At 37.8% G+C, this 17,128-nt stretch overlaps 1 protein-coding gene across 4 annotated transcripts; it reads left to right on the top strand.

Moving 5' to 3' along the window:
* The first annotated feature begins 1,477 nt into the window (after nucleotides 1–1,477).
* stat4 (signal transducer and activator of transcription 4) lies at nucleotides 1,478–15,246 on the top strand. 4 transcript variants are annotated; one of them, XM_054615961.1, is made up of 24 exons: nucleotides 1,478–1,536; nucleotides 1,717–1,845; nucleotides 2,423–2,558; nucleotides 6,041–6,139; nucleotides 7,383–7,475; nucleotides 7,574–7,652; nucleotides 7,827–7,909; nucleotides 8,078–8,229; nucleotides 9,469–9,627; nucleotides 10,147–10,239; nucleotides 10,381–10,440; nucleotides 10,625–10,645; nucleotides 11,277–11,367; nucleotides 11,681–11,725; nucleotides 12,010–12,093; nucleotides 12,183–12,281; nucleotides 12,484–12,619; nucleotides 12,733–12,785; nucleotides 13,012–13,106; nucleotides 13,482–13,618; nucleotides 13,784–13,975; nucleotides 14,103–14,148; nucleotides 14,328–14,433; nucleotides 14,921–15,246. In XM_054615961.1, exons 1-24 carry the CDS (start codon nucleotides 1,493–1,495, stop codon nucleotides 14,942–14,944), a joined length of 2,256 nt encoding a protein of 751 aa, XP_054471936.1. In that variant the 5' UTR covers nucleotides 1,478–1,492; the 3' UTR covers nucleotides 14,945–15,246. The 4 variants fall into 4 exon arrangements, with proteins under 4 accessions (XP_054471936.1, XP_054471935.1, XP_054471934.1 ...); XM_054615960.1 differs by having other exon boundaries at nucleotides 11,274–11,367; XM_054615959.1 differs by having other exon boundaries at nucleotides 7,818–7,909.
* Nucleotides 15,247–17,128: the final 1,882 nt, after the last annotated feature.

Genomic DNA, 17,128 nt, shown 5'->3' with positions numbered 1-17,128 from the left:
CCTCGTCTGTTTAGTGATCATCCGCCTGGTGGCGTCACTGTTTGTACCCGCTGTACTGCCCCCTGCTGGACGGGAGTGTGGCTGTTACTATAAGAGTACCATTATCCCTGTTAAACGTGTCGATCTTATCTTAAGTTCTACTCATTGTAGAACAAATGTATATGGAGGACGAAAAATGACATAAGTATAAATGAATAAATAAATGCTAAATACAGAAATATTTAAATGCATTAATAAATGCAGAAATAAATAAATAAAAGAGTATATAAATTATTAAATGCTGAAATTAATTAAAAAAAAGTTGATTCCTAAATGGGACATAAATAAATAAATCTATTACTACATTTATTTATTTCTGTATTCAAACATTTATTTAAGCATTTATTTATTTATTCCTGTATTTATTTATACAATTATTTATGCATTTATTTATTCATTTATATTATGTCATTTTTCGTCCTCCATACCTGTATGCCAAAGAGTAGCATTAAATATTGGCCTTTTATACAGTGGAGACATTTTTGGAATGTCTTGACAATGCCACATTTCCATGTGTATTGCAAGGGCAAATATGAGACGTGAGCTGGATGTAATTATGTGGAAAAAAAGATTTGTATTTATTTTGTGGTTTTTTAAATCCACAATAAAGAGTTCGCACGAATTTGGTATATCAAGCCATTACTGTACTAAACAATGCTATAGTAGCTTATGTTTTCATACTTTCTCTTAGACATAACTGTTGCTGTGAGTTGCATAAGTTAAATACACAGGGTTTAGACGGATAAAAACAGTGCTTCCGAGAGTTCTCTCAGAGACACTTTGTCTCTACCATATAGACTATACTCAAAGCATGTGGAATTAGAAATATAATTCATTTAGAGTGGCGAATAGAATACAATTTTGACCTGAATTGAGTGAGTTGCTGTGTCATGTTTATTTACTTCACGTGGTCTTGTGAACTTTCAATTGCTTAATTGTAATAAAAGATAACATATCCTTAAAGTTAAGCTATTATTAATTTAAGAATTGTCTTGTTAACTTTTTCTACTTGGTACTCTGAGTAAAACACCTTTACAAAATCAGATTATAACCCCTAAATCACACATTGGCTACAGCAGCCTACTTTGGCAGTGAGATGATCAGGTAAATTTAGTATACCTCGTGATTTTATTTTATTAACCTTCCAACTAATTAACTAACTGTCATTTGGACTACGATATAGCTGACATTTCTAAATACGTCCACTTGTGACGTATGCGGTCCTGTTACCGGTAAAAGGTTACCTTATTCCTCTCTCACCCATTTCTCTCACCGCACACAAACGATATTGCGCGCGCGTGTGTGTGTGTGTGTGTGTGTGTGTGTGTGTGTGTGTGTGTGTGTGTGTGGTGTCTGGATGGGCGGGTTTCCTGAGTGTGAGGACAGCCCCTTAATAAATGAGGTCGCTTCCTGAACATTAAAAAGCGAAAGTCAAAGAGGGAAACAAGTGCACATGGTAAATGAGACTGACGGGAAAGCAGCGCAGAAACAGCACAGGTAACAAATATGACGAAAATAACACTGAACTGCAGACTATTTTTTTTTACAATATGTAGGCTGTATCTATAATAGATTAAACAATTACAAGATGATACTTAACCTACTTCATCTTTAAGCGCATGATGAATGATTTTTTTTTTTTTTTTTTTGGGGGGGGGGTGTCTGTATGCACGGCAGGATGAGCCAGTGGAAGCAGATTCAGCAGCTGGAGATCAGACTCCTGGAACATGTGGACTATCTGTATGATGATAACTTCCCCATGGACATCCGTCAGGGTCTGTCCAGCTGGATCGAGTCCCAGGATTGGTGAGTCCTGCTCCCTGGCTATTTGTGTGTGTGTGTGTGTGTGTGTGTGTGTGTGTGTGTGTGTGTGTGTGTGTGTGTGTGTGTGTGTGTGTGTGTGTGTGTATGTAGAACGTTCACCTGCACCTTACTCGTCTTTTTACACAAAAAAGGTAACTATAATATCATCTTAAAAGATCACATCACCCAAATTACAGGGAAAAGGCACATTTCTCACTGACAAAAAATAAATGAGGTAGCCTTAGTGAGAGTATATGTTATTTGCAATTTGGGTGATCTAACCCTAGAGTGGAATGTGCGCTTTAGCATCTGTCAGTTCTCTGTTTCGGTTTGACAGCATTTTACTCTCTTCAACCTTGTTGTTAGTCTGAGTGTAAAGAAAACCGAGTGATAAACCTAATTAAAGCCTAGCCTACTTCACCTGCCCAGCACCAAACAGGAGACAGACACATGTGGCGTTAGAAACTAACTTTTGCTGATGGTCAGACTGAAGTAAATGGTCAAAGAGCCATATCAGCTGTCTTCTTCTTCATGTGTCTTGCTGGGAATCTCCTAAACACCCACACTGTCTGTTTTTCAGGGACATAGCAGCTAACGATGAGTCAATGGCAGGGGTGCTGTTCACAGACCTGCTGTCCCAGTTGGATAAGGTGCGATCACATGAGCAGAACTTCCTACAGAGACACAACATGAAAATCATACAACAGCAGTTACAGGTGTGTCACCCTTCTTTCTTCCTTTCATGTCTTAGTTATTGTGCAATATTCAATACTCGCTCAAATTTTCAACAGGGACTTCATTTTTTAGGTTGTTTTTAAGCTCAAGGATTGATTCTATCCAACACTTTTATAGTTGCTTTACCACAGCAATACTTTTACATCACAGTTATTAGTTTACTTCATAGTTTTTACTGTTACTATGGAGTCAATCAAATACTTGAAACATCTGAAATTAATTTAATTGTCTGACATGCTCATACAGTACATGAATGCAGAATGAAGAAAATCATCTCATAATAAGTCATAATGATGACTTATTATCTCAAAATAATGATAAACCTTGTCAAAATAATGAATAAGTTACTCAAAGTAATTACTTAGTGTTTCAAAATAATGACTTAGTATCTATAAAATCTTTCTACAAATAATGACTCAGTATAGCAAAATAACAATAAACTTAATATTAACTTAAATACATTATTTTGAGAAAGCTCCTCATTATCTTGAGATACTAAATCATTATTTTTTTCTTTCATCACTTGAAATTGAAATTCATATAAAGCAGTGAATCTAGACAGACAGGAGCATCAAATAGTTAACAAAGGAAGTAGTAACACAATAGCAAAGGCGCTTTCAAAACTGTGTTAGAAAGATATGACTGTACAATAGATCATCTCACTTACATGTTTTTGTTGACATGTATCATTGCAAAGGAAGTAGGAGGGAAGAACTCTGCTGGGGAATAAAATACAAATGTGGTTCTTTAAAAAACGTTATAAATAAAGTTTGAGGTGACAAAATGGGAGGCAGGCAAAAGGCACTGCAGGGAAAATGAGCAGGGTTAAAAGCACAAGAGACAACAATTTAGATCCCTGGTATTTGCAATATTTCTGGAACAGAAAGACAAAAGCCCAAGAGCTATATAATGTAGTTCGGCATGTCCAAGTCTACTTACATTTGCTTATAAATATCTGACCAAACTTTTACATTTTACATATATAACCCTACACTTGCTGTACACTATCACTCCCAGTTTAAAAAAAAAAGTTGCTAGCTTCATTGCGGAATTAAAATAAAACCATTGCCTCACGATACTTGTCATTTGCAGCACTCAAATTTAAAACATCTGTCATAAGGAGAAGTAGTTTTTTCATCGATGTTGTATGTGTGCTTGAGGTGAAAGGGAAATGAATTAAAAAGTCACTTTGAGTGTGTAACTGGCCTCTATTTTTGTGTTGCTTTTCCTTTTTTACCTGAAAGCAGCGACTATTTTTTACTGTTCAGCGACTCAAATGTCATAATGAAGAGAGTAAAGGCCATGCAAGTACTCGTATAACTTTTTGGTGTTTCACACAGTATCAAAGTCTATTGTTTCATAAATTATCGATGTATTGCTTGTTAAAATCCTTGTCTAAGTACAATAATGATGTGTTAAGGGAAAAAAAGACAGCCTCTGTCACTTTGTTTTCATGTTATCATATCCTGGAGGTAATCTCTCAGTGAGCTCACGAGAATTTGCTCCCGGATGTTGTGGTCCGAGCTCACCGTCGTCATGAGCCTCAGCACACTTTTCATTCTGGAACAGACTATACCTTTTACAGAACAAACCCATGCGGCTCATACCACTGTTTCCTGTGTCAGTATGTGTGTGTGCGTGTGTATGTGTGTATGTGTCAAAGTCAATACTTCTCAGAGGAAGCAGTTACTCCTGTGCGCATAGTCAGGGGTGCTCGAGGGGTTGTTGTTGTGATGTTTGAGAGAAGTTTGTATCATCGATTCAAACCGTAGCCGTGTTAGAATATCCGTTTCATTTGAATGTTTCATCACCCACATTCAGCTAGAATCTTCCTTAGGAAAACCCCTCTGGTACACACACAGGGATGCATCTAAAATCTTCCACTGATGAAATATAAGATAACATATATTATATAATAATATATATATATAATATGTCAGCACACTGCTGGTTTGACTGACAAGTGACCTCTGAGATGTGTCTAGAATACATTTTTGCAAAAACAATGCGGGTCAACCAAAAAGAGACGTGAACTTCCAAAAGTTTCCAAATGCTTTACAAACTAAACCAAACTAATCTGCTACCTGACAATGCTAAGTGGAATCGGTGTTGCTGTAATGAAAGTGAGTGTGTAGGTGTGTGTTGATGCATCCACAATCTACATTCTGGCAATGATGCTGATGCATGAAAAAAAAAGTCAGACCTGGAGGCGAGAGAAAAAGTTTCCTCTTCCCACAGCAGAAGTTTTTGGTACTTTTCTAAGTGGGTTTTCGACCGGGCTGATGAGAAAAACAGCACCACTCTTCAATCCCAAGTAGAACATGAAAATCATGTGGTGATGTAAAATACAGTGGCGGAGGCAGGAGTGTTACAGAGGGAAAGTTTGTTGCTGCTCTGTAATTAAGAATAACTAGATGAACATAAGGCATTGCTATTTTAGTTTTTATTTTGAAAAGCAAATTCAAAGCTTTCACATGAGCTACATAGAACCTTATTCATGCATACTGCAATGAACGAGGTCTAGCTGGTGTATGAAAAAGAAAACATATCTGATTTATATTTATAAATTAAAATTTCTCCATCAATTTAACCCAAAGGTCAGTTTATTCACAGGGAGCACCACTCAGCTTGTGAAAACAGTTGTATGTCTTCTGTGGCTCTGGAGGAGCTGTGGCAGGCATGGGAGAATAACCCTGATGACATCAGAGTGATGCCCGGGAGGGTCTAAACATCAGAGGCTATGGTAGAATTATGGGAATTGTAGGATCCAGTGTTATTTAGAGCTTTAACAATACAAGGGACTAAAAGTGAGAATATCTATGCCTCTTTTTAAACAAATTTATTTTTAAACAAATTTAGTCAACAAAACCAAATGTATTCTCCTATGGGTTAAATGCTCAAAAGCCCAAAATATACTATAATTCATTCTAGGGCTGAGCTCTATTGCTTTTGAAAGTACTTGCTAAGTAATGCCATGGGGGAAAAAACTGTTTGTACTCCAAGTATCTGTGCACATCTTTGGCTACATGCCTTCTACACTTTCATAATGACTGAGCTGTGGTCCTTTTATTTCTTGCCAGTCATGTTGAACCTCATTCCTTTACGGATAAATATGTTAAGTACTTCCAGTAAAAACCTCATGTCTCTCAATAGACCCATGTTGACAAATCTCTGTGAAAACTATTTCCTTCTTTTATTTTCTGGATGGTTAGATAAGCAAGCAAACCCAATTATGCTGTTGGTTCTTAATGGCGTTTGTGCATTTCTATGATTTAGAAAATCCAAGTGTGTGGGTGATTTTTGTAACATGGAATATTCTCTCTTTGTTTGTGTTTGTCTTTGTGTGTGTGTGTGTGTGTGTGTGTGTGTGTGTGTGTGTGTGTGTGTGTGTGTGTGTGTGTGTGTGTGTGTGTGTGTGTGTGTGTGTGTGTGTGTGTGTGTGTGTGGGTGTGTGGCCCTACAGGTGAAGTACACAGCAAACCCTGCTGTCATGGCCAGGGTAATCTCCACTTGCCTCAGGGAGGAGCGCCGTATCCTCGCCAGCGCCTGCATGCAGGAACAGGTTTGTCACATCGTCTCACTCATAGGGAAAGTCCCTCTGATTACTTTATAATAAAAAAACAGCTCCTGCTGCTGCTGCTGCTGGGAAATCAGAGCTGCTAACCTAACAGGAAAACAGTATACTGTATAATAAACACGCCTATATTCCCAGCAGCTTCACTTTATTCCTAAGAAACAATGAAGCATGGCAAGATACTACTACCGCTTACGTAACTGTAAGTGCTGAAACAACCAAAAACGTTTTTAATGTATAGTGTTCCAGGGAGGCTGCCGCAAAGATGCTGTCCAACTAAATGCACACTTAAATGTTTTTGATATTAAAAATGAATCAAAACATATTTTTTAACCAACTGTATCCTACCTGACCAACGGCAAACAGCATGTGGAAAAAGTTAACAGCTAGCAAGTTAACACAGTGAAGTGCTGGCTACTAAAGGACCATAGTTCTCACTTCTCAAGAATCATTGGAGACCAAAAACAGAGCTAAAAGAAGAGTGACTATAGGACTTACATTCATCAGGTGGCAACAGTTTGCTAATAACTTTGCCATATACTTAAAAGTTGCTAATATATATAAATAGTGTTGTTTTTACAGCTTGTTCCTGCTGCTCCAAGGCGGTCAATTTTGAGTTTCATTTCTGCTTCTGAGAAATGTTTGTACACATTAAGCTTGATGCACCATTGTGCCTGAGTAACTCTACAGCCTCGCAGAGCTGGTAGTGTGGCTGTAGACTCTGTTTTTTATATTATTAGATGTGTGCATAGTTGTTAAAGCACCACATCATAAAGGTGTGTTCTGGCAGAAATGTGAAATTTGTACTAAATTAGAATAGCTGGCATAAGTTAAAATAGTTAAAATAGTTTTTTGTTTTTTTTCTTTCTTCTGTCTGTAAATATAATATTTCAGTTATTGTTGTTTTTTCTACTGGTTTTTTTTTATTGCTTATTTATAATACTTGTTTTATTTTATTTTTTATTTTTTATTTTTTATTTTTTATCTTGTCTTCTTCTACTATGTCTCTTGTGTGCACTTTACTCTACGCTGTTGTAAGCCTGCAAATTTCCCCGCTGCGGGACTAATAAAGGATTATCTTATCTTATCTTATCTTATCTTATCTTATCTTATGATTCCTTGATCAAAATAATATGGATAATAATATAGATTAAGGTCTAAGGTCTAAATTTGATCCGTAATAACAATTTAAAATAACACAGCAGTGACTAAAATGAAGGTTTTCCAACAGGGTCCACTGGAGAAATCATTGCAAAATTCTGTGGCCTTTGAGAGACAGAAGAACATGGATAACAGAGTTGGGATCATCAGGGCCAGCGTGCAGGTAACTAAAACTCAAAATGAAATGAAACCAAAATAAAGTCATACCTACATTCCATCCAATTAAATGGAAAAAACAAAACAATGTCTGTCTATGTCTAGTTGATGGACCAGGCTGTGAAATACATCGAGGACATGCAGGATGACTTTGATTTCCGCTACAAGACACTGCAATCTCGAGGTGTGCCCTGTTATACAATGTGCACACATCACACAATATGCACACAATATGCTCAAAACTTTGAATTGTGGTTGTGTGGTTGTGTGGTTGTGTGTGTGTGTGTGTGTGTGTGTGTGTGTGTGTGGGGTGTGGGTGCGTGTGTGTGTGTGGGTGCGTGCGTGTCAGAATCAACAGATACTCGACAGAACTCTGAGGTGATGAAACAGGAAGTAACAAGACTGCAGGAAATGCTTAACAGGCTTGACTTTAAAAGGAAGGTACGCATTTGTGTCATCATGCAAAGCTCTGACATGTGAGGGATCAGGTAATCTTACCAAAATGATCCGAATATTAAAGTTACAGAGATGCCAACACCTCATCAGTGTATAAATCAAAACTCATTGCATCTTACAAACCATCACGGCTGTTTTAAACACCTTTCTTAGGAGATCTTATCAAAGATGGATGATGTGATCAAGGAGATTGATGACCTGATGACCTCTCAGCTCAACCCTGAGCTGCAGGACTGGAAGCGCAGGCAGCAGATCGCTGCCATTGGTGGTCCGCTGCTCACTGGCCTGGACCAGCTTCAGAGTTGGTAATGAATTAGTATTCACAGAAATCATTACTTTTATTCTAATGTTAATCCTAGCACATGATTAAACGTGCAATGTTGAACATCATAGGAACAGTAAAGGAGCAATTAGTAACACTGACAGCCAGCGTTTAAAATGGGTACTGCAGTCTAAATTCAAAATATTTGAGAAAGTTGTCCCCCCCAATTCCCCTTTTCCCCAGGTTAAAGACACTGAAACTATATGAGTGCAAGACGAACACAACATCATACTTTGCTGGGTCGAACAAAAAGGAAAAACAGGGTTTGAGATAAACCTAACAATAGGCCGGACACAAGCCGTTTGTTAACTTACAAACTGTGTTGGGAGGATTAGTTGGAAAATGCAACGTTAGCTAAAAGAGGACTTTCCCAGTTGTTCGACCAGCAAAGACTAACATTATCTGCAGGCTAGCTAGCTAACGTTAGCTACATTGTTTCACTAAACTATCTACCTAGTTATTTAACGCTAGCGAATTTTGTTAAATAAATAATAATAGTGGCTTAGGATGGGCATGAGTAACTTTACTCAAGTATTCAATTTGGACATCAGTATTCTATCAACAAAACGTTATAGATTAATAATAATAATAATTTAGTCAATTTTGAGTTTCTGTCGTAACTTTTTGTCATGCAGACAATGTGGCCCATACGCTCCTCCTATTAGAGATGTTCATCAATGTTACTGTTGAACTAGTAATAGCCTCCCATTGTTTTCTTTATGAACGCTACTCTTTAGAATTAATTTAATTTGCTTGCTTCCATGGCTGTAGCATGCTGTGTTTGTGCGCCAGTTTGTTTCATATCTAGCAACCAGGGGTGTCAAATTTGGCAGCGGGGGGGGGGGTCACACAGGTCAAAATAAAAACAGCATTTCCTCACAAGAATGGAAATTTTATATATGAGAACATAAATTATGTAGCACTGTTATCAGAGAAGCTAGTATTTCAATTTAGCATGTCTCTGGTGACATATTGGGGTCATTTTAAGATTAAATACGGTCAATTTATTGCATACTGTTCCTTTAAAGCCTCATATTTCAAATTTTTGGCTTGAAAGCTGGGTCAATCTCTGCTCTTCTGTTACGTTAAGGTTATTCCCAGTGTCTATTCTCGCCAACAGGGGATAAACACAGTTCAGCATAACATAATATTTGTAGGACATGTATATGAAATGAGCTCTGTTACGTTGCCTCTCATTTTGCTCTCACCTGTCCCTTCTCAGGTTTACTCTGATCGCCCAGAGTCTCTTCCAGATAAAGCGTCAGTTAGACAAACTGGTGGAGCTGGTTGTGAAGGTCACCTATGAGAGTGACCCAATCCCCCTGCAAAAACCACAGATGGAGGAGCGCATCAAATACCTCATCTATCACCTCATCAAGAGGTACCGTGAACACCACACAATGCAACATTAGATGCAACTAAAAAAGTATGTACATGTACTTAAAAAATGCAATACTGTGCAATGTTACACAAATGCTCTTACTCTCTTTTAAGTGTTTCTAGACCTATTGTAGTAATTAGGTGCTTTGATCATGAACCCTGTACTCTGATGCACAATCCTATAAATCTAGCTTTTTTGTTGTTGTAGGCATTAATAAATCAGATTCCATTTTGAAACCCAGCTTTCACATTTTGTTTTATAGTTTAAAAGTTGTGTAGCTTCTGTCCTGTCTGTAACTACATGCATATTGTACATGGATAATGAGGCAACACTGACATGTATGAGCAACTTCCTCCTGTACGTACAGCCCTGATAACACATTACACGATACAGAAAGGTGCTAAAATACAGGACCAACATAGCCAACTGTTGGCTTGAATGCCTTACAAGCATGAGCTGTCAAGTGAAATGAACATGATGAAAACGGTGTTGATCAAATGAGGTGTGGTTTGTTCTCAGCTCATTTGTGGTGGAGAAGCAGCCGTGCATGCCCACACATCCACAGAAACCCCTCATCATCAAGACCGGAGTACAGTTCACCACCAAAGTCAGGTATCCTTATGTGACATAATATGTTTTGATGATTTCTTTATGCTATATTTGGCTCCTGTTTGAAACTCAGTTCGTAGTTACATAATTAGTAGTAATGGCGGTTGTTGATTCAATATGTTCCCTCCTCCTGATTTCTCTCAGACTCCTGGTTAAACTTCCAGAAGTGGATTATCAGCTGAAAGTGAAAACAACATTTGACAAGTGAGGTTTTTATGTAAACATTTTTATAATGGTTTGCACTTTCAGGCCAAGAAATATACTTGAATAAACATAAATGTTCATACATTATTATATTTATTTATCTTAAATGTTAAAGTTATATTCTTCACATGAATGTGTCTGTGCGCTAATCATTATGTATGTGTTTGTATGTGTGTGTCTCTAGGGACCTCCCCCCTGGCAGAGTGTGAGTACAAACATCTCAAGACAGGACGTACTGCTATGTTTAATTTGAACACAAATAAAAGCGGTGTAGCAGCAAGTTAGTAGGTTTGAAGAACAGTGGCCAACAGATATGTTTTCATACTGTGATTAGTAACTGCACAATCACATTATTTTACTGGTTTAAGAAATGGTTTTGACAGTTTGGAGAAAAGTTTTTGTCTGAAAAAGTTTCTATCATAGGTCAGTTTATTTTGTTTCCTACAATATAAGAACAACAATAAAACTTTATTTTCTTTTTTTCAGCTCAGTTTTGTTTCAATTTTTTTCAAAATACTTTTACTGTAACTGAATATTTAACTGGAGAGAGCTCACTACAGGAGCACAAGTTGCTTGAATTCTACAGCTGAGGTTTGATAGTTCCAGTGATCTGAAAACAAGTTTTTTTCCTTTACAGTTAAAGAAGGTTTTGAGTTGTGAGCTTTTATTTTGAAAACCTTACACAAAACTCGAATTTCTAAATTGTAAGCATTCAGCTAATGCATTCAGATTTCAGGAGCTACAGTTGCATTTGTGCCATCTAAAAACAGTCAGCATAGATACCTGTAGCATAAAAATTAGGCCTCTTCGTTTTACCTTATTGTTCTCCCCAGAAGTCGTCAGTTTTTTATCCTGACCAACAACACTAAAGTTATGGACATTGAGGACTACTCAAACGGCTGCCTCTCTGTGGAGTTCAGACACCTGGTAAGACAACCCATTCACTCTCTGACTCTAATAATGCTTATGTGTCATTTATTATCAGAAAATATCAATACCTGGGGACTACACATAACCAGTCCTCCATCGCGCTCAGACAGAACAAGAAAAGCTGTTTTCCCCCATAACTTGAAAAAGTCAATGTATTAGTTCATACTTTAATATTCTCAGTAGTTGACAAACAATATCAGTGTGTGTTTACTTGGATATGGTATAAAACACTAACCAGTTTGTCACAGGGTTATTTGTTGAATTTCATTTTCTTTTGTTCTTTTACTGACATTGAGTTTGTATCTTATAGCAGCTAAAAGAGAAGAAATATATCAATGGGACGAAGGGGAATGAGGTAAGAAACGAAGATGAGTGGACCATTAAACGGACAGATTGATTGGATTGGATAAATTTGGGTTGATCTATCCTTTAAATATGCCATCAAAGTGGTCCCTTAACACCGATGCTGAATACCTGTGCTACTGTAATATGTAATTGTCTGAATGAGAATAAGTAAATGTAAAAATACTATCATTACTCCAATATTGTCGTGTCGAATGAGCCTCATACTTCAAATTCAAAATGTAGCACTAAGAGGGATAAACTCTGAAACAGATCTTTGTTTTGTGTGTTTTGCAGGGTCTACTCTCTGTAACGGAGGAACTTCACTCTCTCAGTTTTGAGGCTTGCTTCACAGTACAGGGCCTCACCATTGATCTAGAGGTTAGAACAAGCAGTGTAGATTTGACTTTATGTTTGGCTCTCTGTTATTGATGCCACAACCTGCTTACTGTGTGTGTGAATCCTTCCAGACGTGTTCTCTGCCACTGGTGGTCATTTCCAATGTGAGCCAGCTGCCTGGAGGCTGGGCGTCGGTAATGTGGTATAACCTTCTAACAGATGAGCCGAGGGTGAGCTAACACATTCTATAGATGTTACACTCTGTTACCAGTTTATTAGGTACAACTAACTAAACCGTTTTCGTGAGCAGTTGATTGAACTTTATGATCATTTTAGAGGATGCACTATATTAACAGGTGTTTTCAAAAACTACTTCCACATCCCCACTTCCCTCCTCTTACATTTGTCCTCCTCTTTTTCTATAATCCACAGAACTTGGCATTCTTTGGGAACCCACCTCGGGCCACATGGAGCCAGCTCTCTGAGGTCCTCAGCTGGCAGTTCTCCACCTTTGCAGGTCAAGGCCTCAACAAGGAGCAGCTTAACATGTTGGGGGAGAAGCTTCTCGGTATGTTTGCCCTTTTCCTTTAAAACTACCAGTTTGTAGGTTTTGGGATGGCGTTGAACAACAGTTTGTTATCTTGTGCGGCTGTTTATGTTATTTGCTGTGTGTTGTTGTAGGTCAGCATGCCTCCTGTAGTGACTTTCAGGTGTCCTGGTCCAAGTTCTCCAAGGTAAGTGTTGAATAATATGTACCAGTAAGTTCAATGTGGTTTCATCTCCAGTACGGTTGTGCCATCTAGTGGCTAATGAGAAAGCATGTTCTGTGTCCGATGCTGTATTGTTGATCCTGGACATGTTTTTAATTCCATTTCATATCTGCATTACACATCTAATGTCATATTAAATCTTTTTAAAAGTACTCATTGTACCTCCTCCTTGTGACGTTCATTCTTCAAGGAGAATATTCCAGGAAAGCCCTTCAGTTTCTGGATGTGGCTGGACTCGATCCTGGAGCTCATCAAGAAGCACTTGCTGCCAGTCTGGAATGAGAAGTAAGCCACTGGCTCACCTGCTATGTCTCACCCCACTCAACTGTCCCAATAAATCGTTGCCTTGCAGTACGACTGCTCCTCTTAGGATGTTCAATAATTCCCTGGATTAGAATATGTCTGTATTGAGGCACTGACTCATGCACCTCAACAAAGTTATGACCAGATGCGGGAGCAGAGCTTTGTTTCTCAAAGTTAAGACGAGATGATGTTGCAGCTTATGTGCCTGTTTATCTTCGTTTGAGTTTAAAATTTGTTTTCACTTTGCTAAAGAGGACAAATGTGTTTCAGCATCTGTCTGTCACTCACTACACTACCTGCCACTATAAAGCCTAAAGGAATGGTCTTCTTTCTTTTTCACTGACACCATCCATGCAGCTATATCATGGGCTTTGTGAGTAAAGAAATGGAGCGCACTCTGCTAAAGGACAGAGAGCCAGGCACATTCCTCTTACGCTTCAGCGAGAGCCACCTCGGAGGAATCACTTTCACCTGGGTGGAGCACAACGATAATGGTGAGGAAAACCGCATGCATTTGTCTCAAAGAAGTGTAATTTTAAATACTCTTTGGTCAAGGTAATTTATGTAAGTCTAATTATATATTTCAGGCGTTTTTTTTGCCTGTTGTCTTTACTTGATATCTTTTGCTGTGTTTTGCTAACGGTGACTTTTTACTACAGGAGAGGTGAAGTTCAACTCCGTGGAGCCATACACTAAAAGCCGGCTTAGCGCCCTCCCATTTGCAGACATCATAAGAGACTACAAAGTGATCTCAGACGGGGTTGTACCAGAGACCCCGCTCAAGTTCCTCTACCCCGACATCCCCAAAGATGAGGCCTTCGGACGGCTTTACAACAGCCAGCCAAGCAAAGGCAGGAGTGCAGAAACATTTTTTCATTTAGCGTTCATGTTTTTTTAGTGCTTGTTCTGAATCTTTGTTGACTCACTAGATTTTAGGCCACAACACTAATCTCTCCCATATCTCTGTTAAATTTACAGTCCATCCATACATACCATCTAGCCTGATCCCCATCTCCGAATTGCGGTGAGTTACTATGAAAAAGACCCCTACTAAACTTACTTTTTCTTATAAATTTCACTCTAACATTAAATTATCAGACGATCAGATGTTGAATATGGCACACTGCTTTTGCTGTCAATGCAACCTATAGCAAAATGAGAAAACAGTCCCTTCAACTGTCTCCCTTTTCTCTGTTATCCAAGCTCCCATTCAAGCACCAGATCACCTTCGTGTCGGTCTCCTGAGCCACCAATGACTCCTGGGGAGTTTGACATGCTCAGCGAACAACTGTGCTTTGACATTGACACCGTGAGTCCGTGAGGATAGGCAATATGAAAGTTATTAAGAGACAAACACACTATGTTGGTTTTGGTCTTTTCATGGGATAAGTTGGCAATAACAAAAAAAATTATAAAAACTAATGCCTTATCTTTGTGTTTGTTGTGTTATCATCAAATTTGAACAAAAAAAACCACATTGAACAAAAAACATTAACAAAATGATCATGTCAGGAAAAAATAAATAACCAGACCATAAAAAACCCTTGGCCAAATAATAGTGCAACTTGACGTCATATTTTTGTGCTATTGCTGTTGTGCCAATCATATATGCAAAATTGATACAGGGTTAATACATTAGCATTAAAATTAGCAAACTACTATACTAGTATTATTATGTTGGTTTTAATATTTTTCTGAATAAGCAAAATTCAGCTGCTAATGTTATATCCTCTATGTCCTCTATATGTTGTGTTGCTATAATGCTGCCCTTTTCTTTTTCTTTTTTTTTTTTACAGATGAGCTCTCCATATTCCGAGTAAAGCAAGATGAAACATGCAACATTTCGCTGAAAGATTCCTTGAATCATTCCCAACAGAGTTTTATTCTATCCTACCACCAGTCTTTGATCAATGTCTACATCCTTGTTATCATGAAACTGAGCCGGTTGTGTTTAAAGAAGTTTTATGGTTAATTAGACTGATTGTGTGAGCTGTTATATATATATATACAAACACACACACACAATCAACTATATATGTATATTCTATGTTTGTTGTTAGTCTGTGACAACTTGGTTTTGAGTTGTAAGACCTTTGATGCATATAAAACAATTTAAACATGTGTATGCTGTCTACAATGTATCCTATTGACGTAATGCTTCTCTATCTCTGCATCAGTGGCACCACCATTTGGTTTGCCCTGAGTTTGCCTTTGTTGCATACACACTCACCCGCATAATAATTAATTTCAATATTTAAGATAAGCTCATCTGCAATCTATAGCTCAAGATAATTCATCACAAGGTCTACAGATAACTTTACGGCACACCAGAAGTTTATAGGGTTTTTATTTTGGAAGCTGCCGGAAATGAAGGGTTAATCTGACTACTACTTACTTGATGCACGCTCCTCCAGCGTTTGTCGAAAACCACGTGATTCCCGGAGAGCGTTCATTAAGGGCGGATGTTCTTTTTTTTTCTTTGTGGGAGTAAACCATTTTCATATATTTCAACATAGGCCTACAGAGAGTTGATATTTGTCAAATATTATCAAACTGATTGTTCTTATATGAGTCAGTTCTTCCAAACATCATCCAGGTACAATATCTTTAAAAATCTAATTACAGATTCCAAACGTAGACACTCTGTCATTTGATAAAAATAAGTTGTATATCATTTAGAATTGATTATTGGTCATAATAATAAAAAAAGAATAATGTTTATATATAAACAACAGACTACATCCAGAATATTGCACAAAGCCCCCATTTGTTTGTTGTTGAACACTATGAAGAACCCGAGACAATAAGATGCATGTCAACCAACCCAAGATTAGGTGGGCCCCACCAGACACCTATCTTTGAAGAATGCTAGGATTGGACTGGGTTGGGGGCTTCCATCAAGAAAAATTTGCCCAGTACCTGTGAGATCAGGTCGAGGGGCCGGTTTTAAAATACAGAAAATACAAACATCAAAAACCCAAATTTAGAAAATGGAGGGCAAATAATATTTAAAGATCATGGAGGATATCAATGTGAGAACATAATCATGAGGCACACAGACATGAAAATGGAGTCAGTTTACTTCAGTATTTCAATTGGTTTTTTTTGCTTTATACTTCAAATCCCACTACATTATGGAGACAAATCTTGTACTTTTTACTCGACTTATTAGAAAACTTGCAGTTACTAGTTGCAGTTGCAGACTCCGATTAATAACACAAAATGTAATCACCAAACAAATTAAGGTGTATTATAATGGATAAAGTTAATACTTTATGGATCCCTGGGGGGAATTCACAAACCTCCCAGCAGTATTGCAAAAAATATGAACCGTCCTTTGTGAGCAGCAACATTAAAGTAATGAATACATTAATGCATCAACAATTATTATGCAGTTATACATATTATTCTTAAAAGGCCATAATGCATTTCTGTGCTGTAAGTATATTTTATGCAAATGTTGTGCTTTTACTTCATGTTTTGAAAAAATGTGGAATTCTTTTGCTTGTTACAGAGCATTTTTACATGGTGCCGAGACTTTTACTATCTGAGTGCTTCTTCCACCACCGACAGTGAGCCAGCAGAGCTTTGAAACTTGCAGACCTCAATGGAAGAAAACATGACTCATGTTTAATCTGTGCTTTTCCTTGTTGGACATGTCAAACTGTGGCCTGTGACAAAGGTTTATGAAAAAGCTCTCTCTCTCTGGTAATTTAGGCCGGATACATCCAATGAAATGGAAACATATTATATATATTTCAAAACTGAGTTTGGGTCCTGAGTAAAGGTCAATCATCCTTTAAATATCCAACAACAGAACGGCCCAATGTAAAAACAAAAAAACAAAAAACGTTCCTGTAATATTTTGAAGGGGGAAATCCAGCCCGTGTTAACACCGGTTGACTCATCTGATCGGGATGATTTCTCGAGAATCACGTGGTGTTGCGTAGGAGTGCCCCATATAAATAAACGCCACACTCTTCTCCGTAATACGTTCACAGTGT

The sequence above is a fragment of the Anoplopoma fimbria genome, chromosome 16, assembly GCF_027596085.1.
Source record: "Anoplopoma fimbria isolate UVic2021 breed Golden Eagle Sablefish chromosome 16, Afim_UVic_2022, whole genome shotgun sequence".
NCBI classification, from domain to species: domain Eukaryota; kingdom Metazoa; phylum Chordata; class Actinopteri; order Perciformes; family Anoplopomatidae; genus Anoplopoma; species Anoplopoma fimbria.
The sequence above is the reverse complement of the archived record's forward strand: the minus strand, read 5'-3'. Positions and strand labels throughout refer to the sequence as shown.

Coding starts and splice junctions, on each gene's coding strand:
- stat4 (XM_054615958.1), top strand. CDS start 1,493: ATGGTAAATGAGACTGACGGGAAAGCAGCGCAGAAACAGCACAG. Junction 7,910..8,077: donor GGCTTGACTTTAAAAGGAAG/GTACGCATTTGT, acceptor CACCTTTCTTAG/GAGATCTTATCAAAGATGGA. Junction 13,976..14,102: donor CAACAGCCAGCCAAGCAAAG/GCAGGAGTGCAG, acceptor TTAAATTTACAG/TCCATCCATACATACCATCT.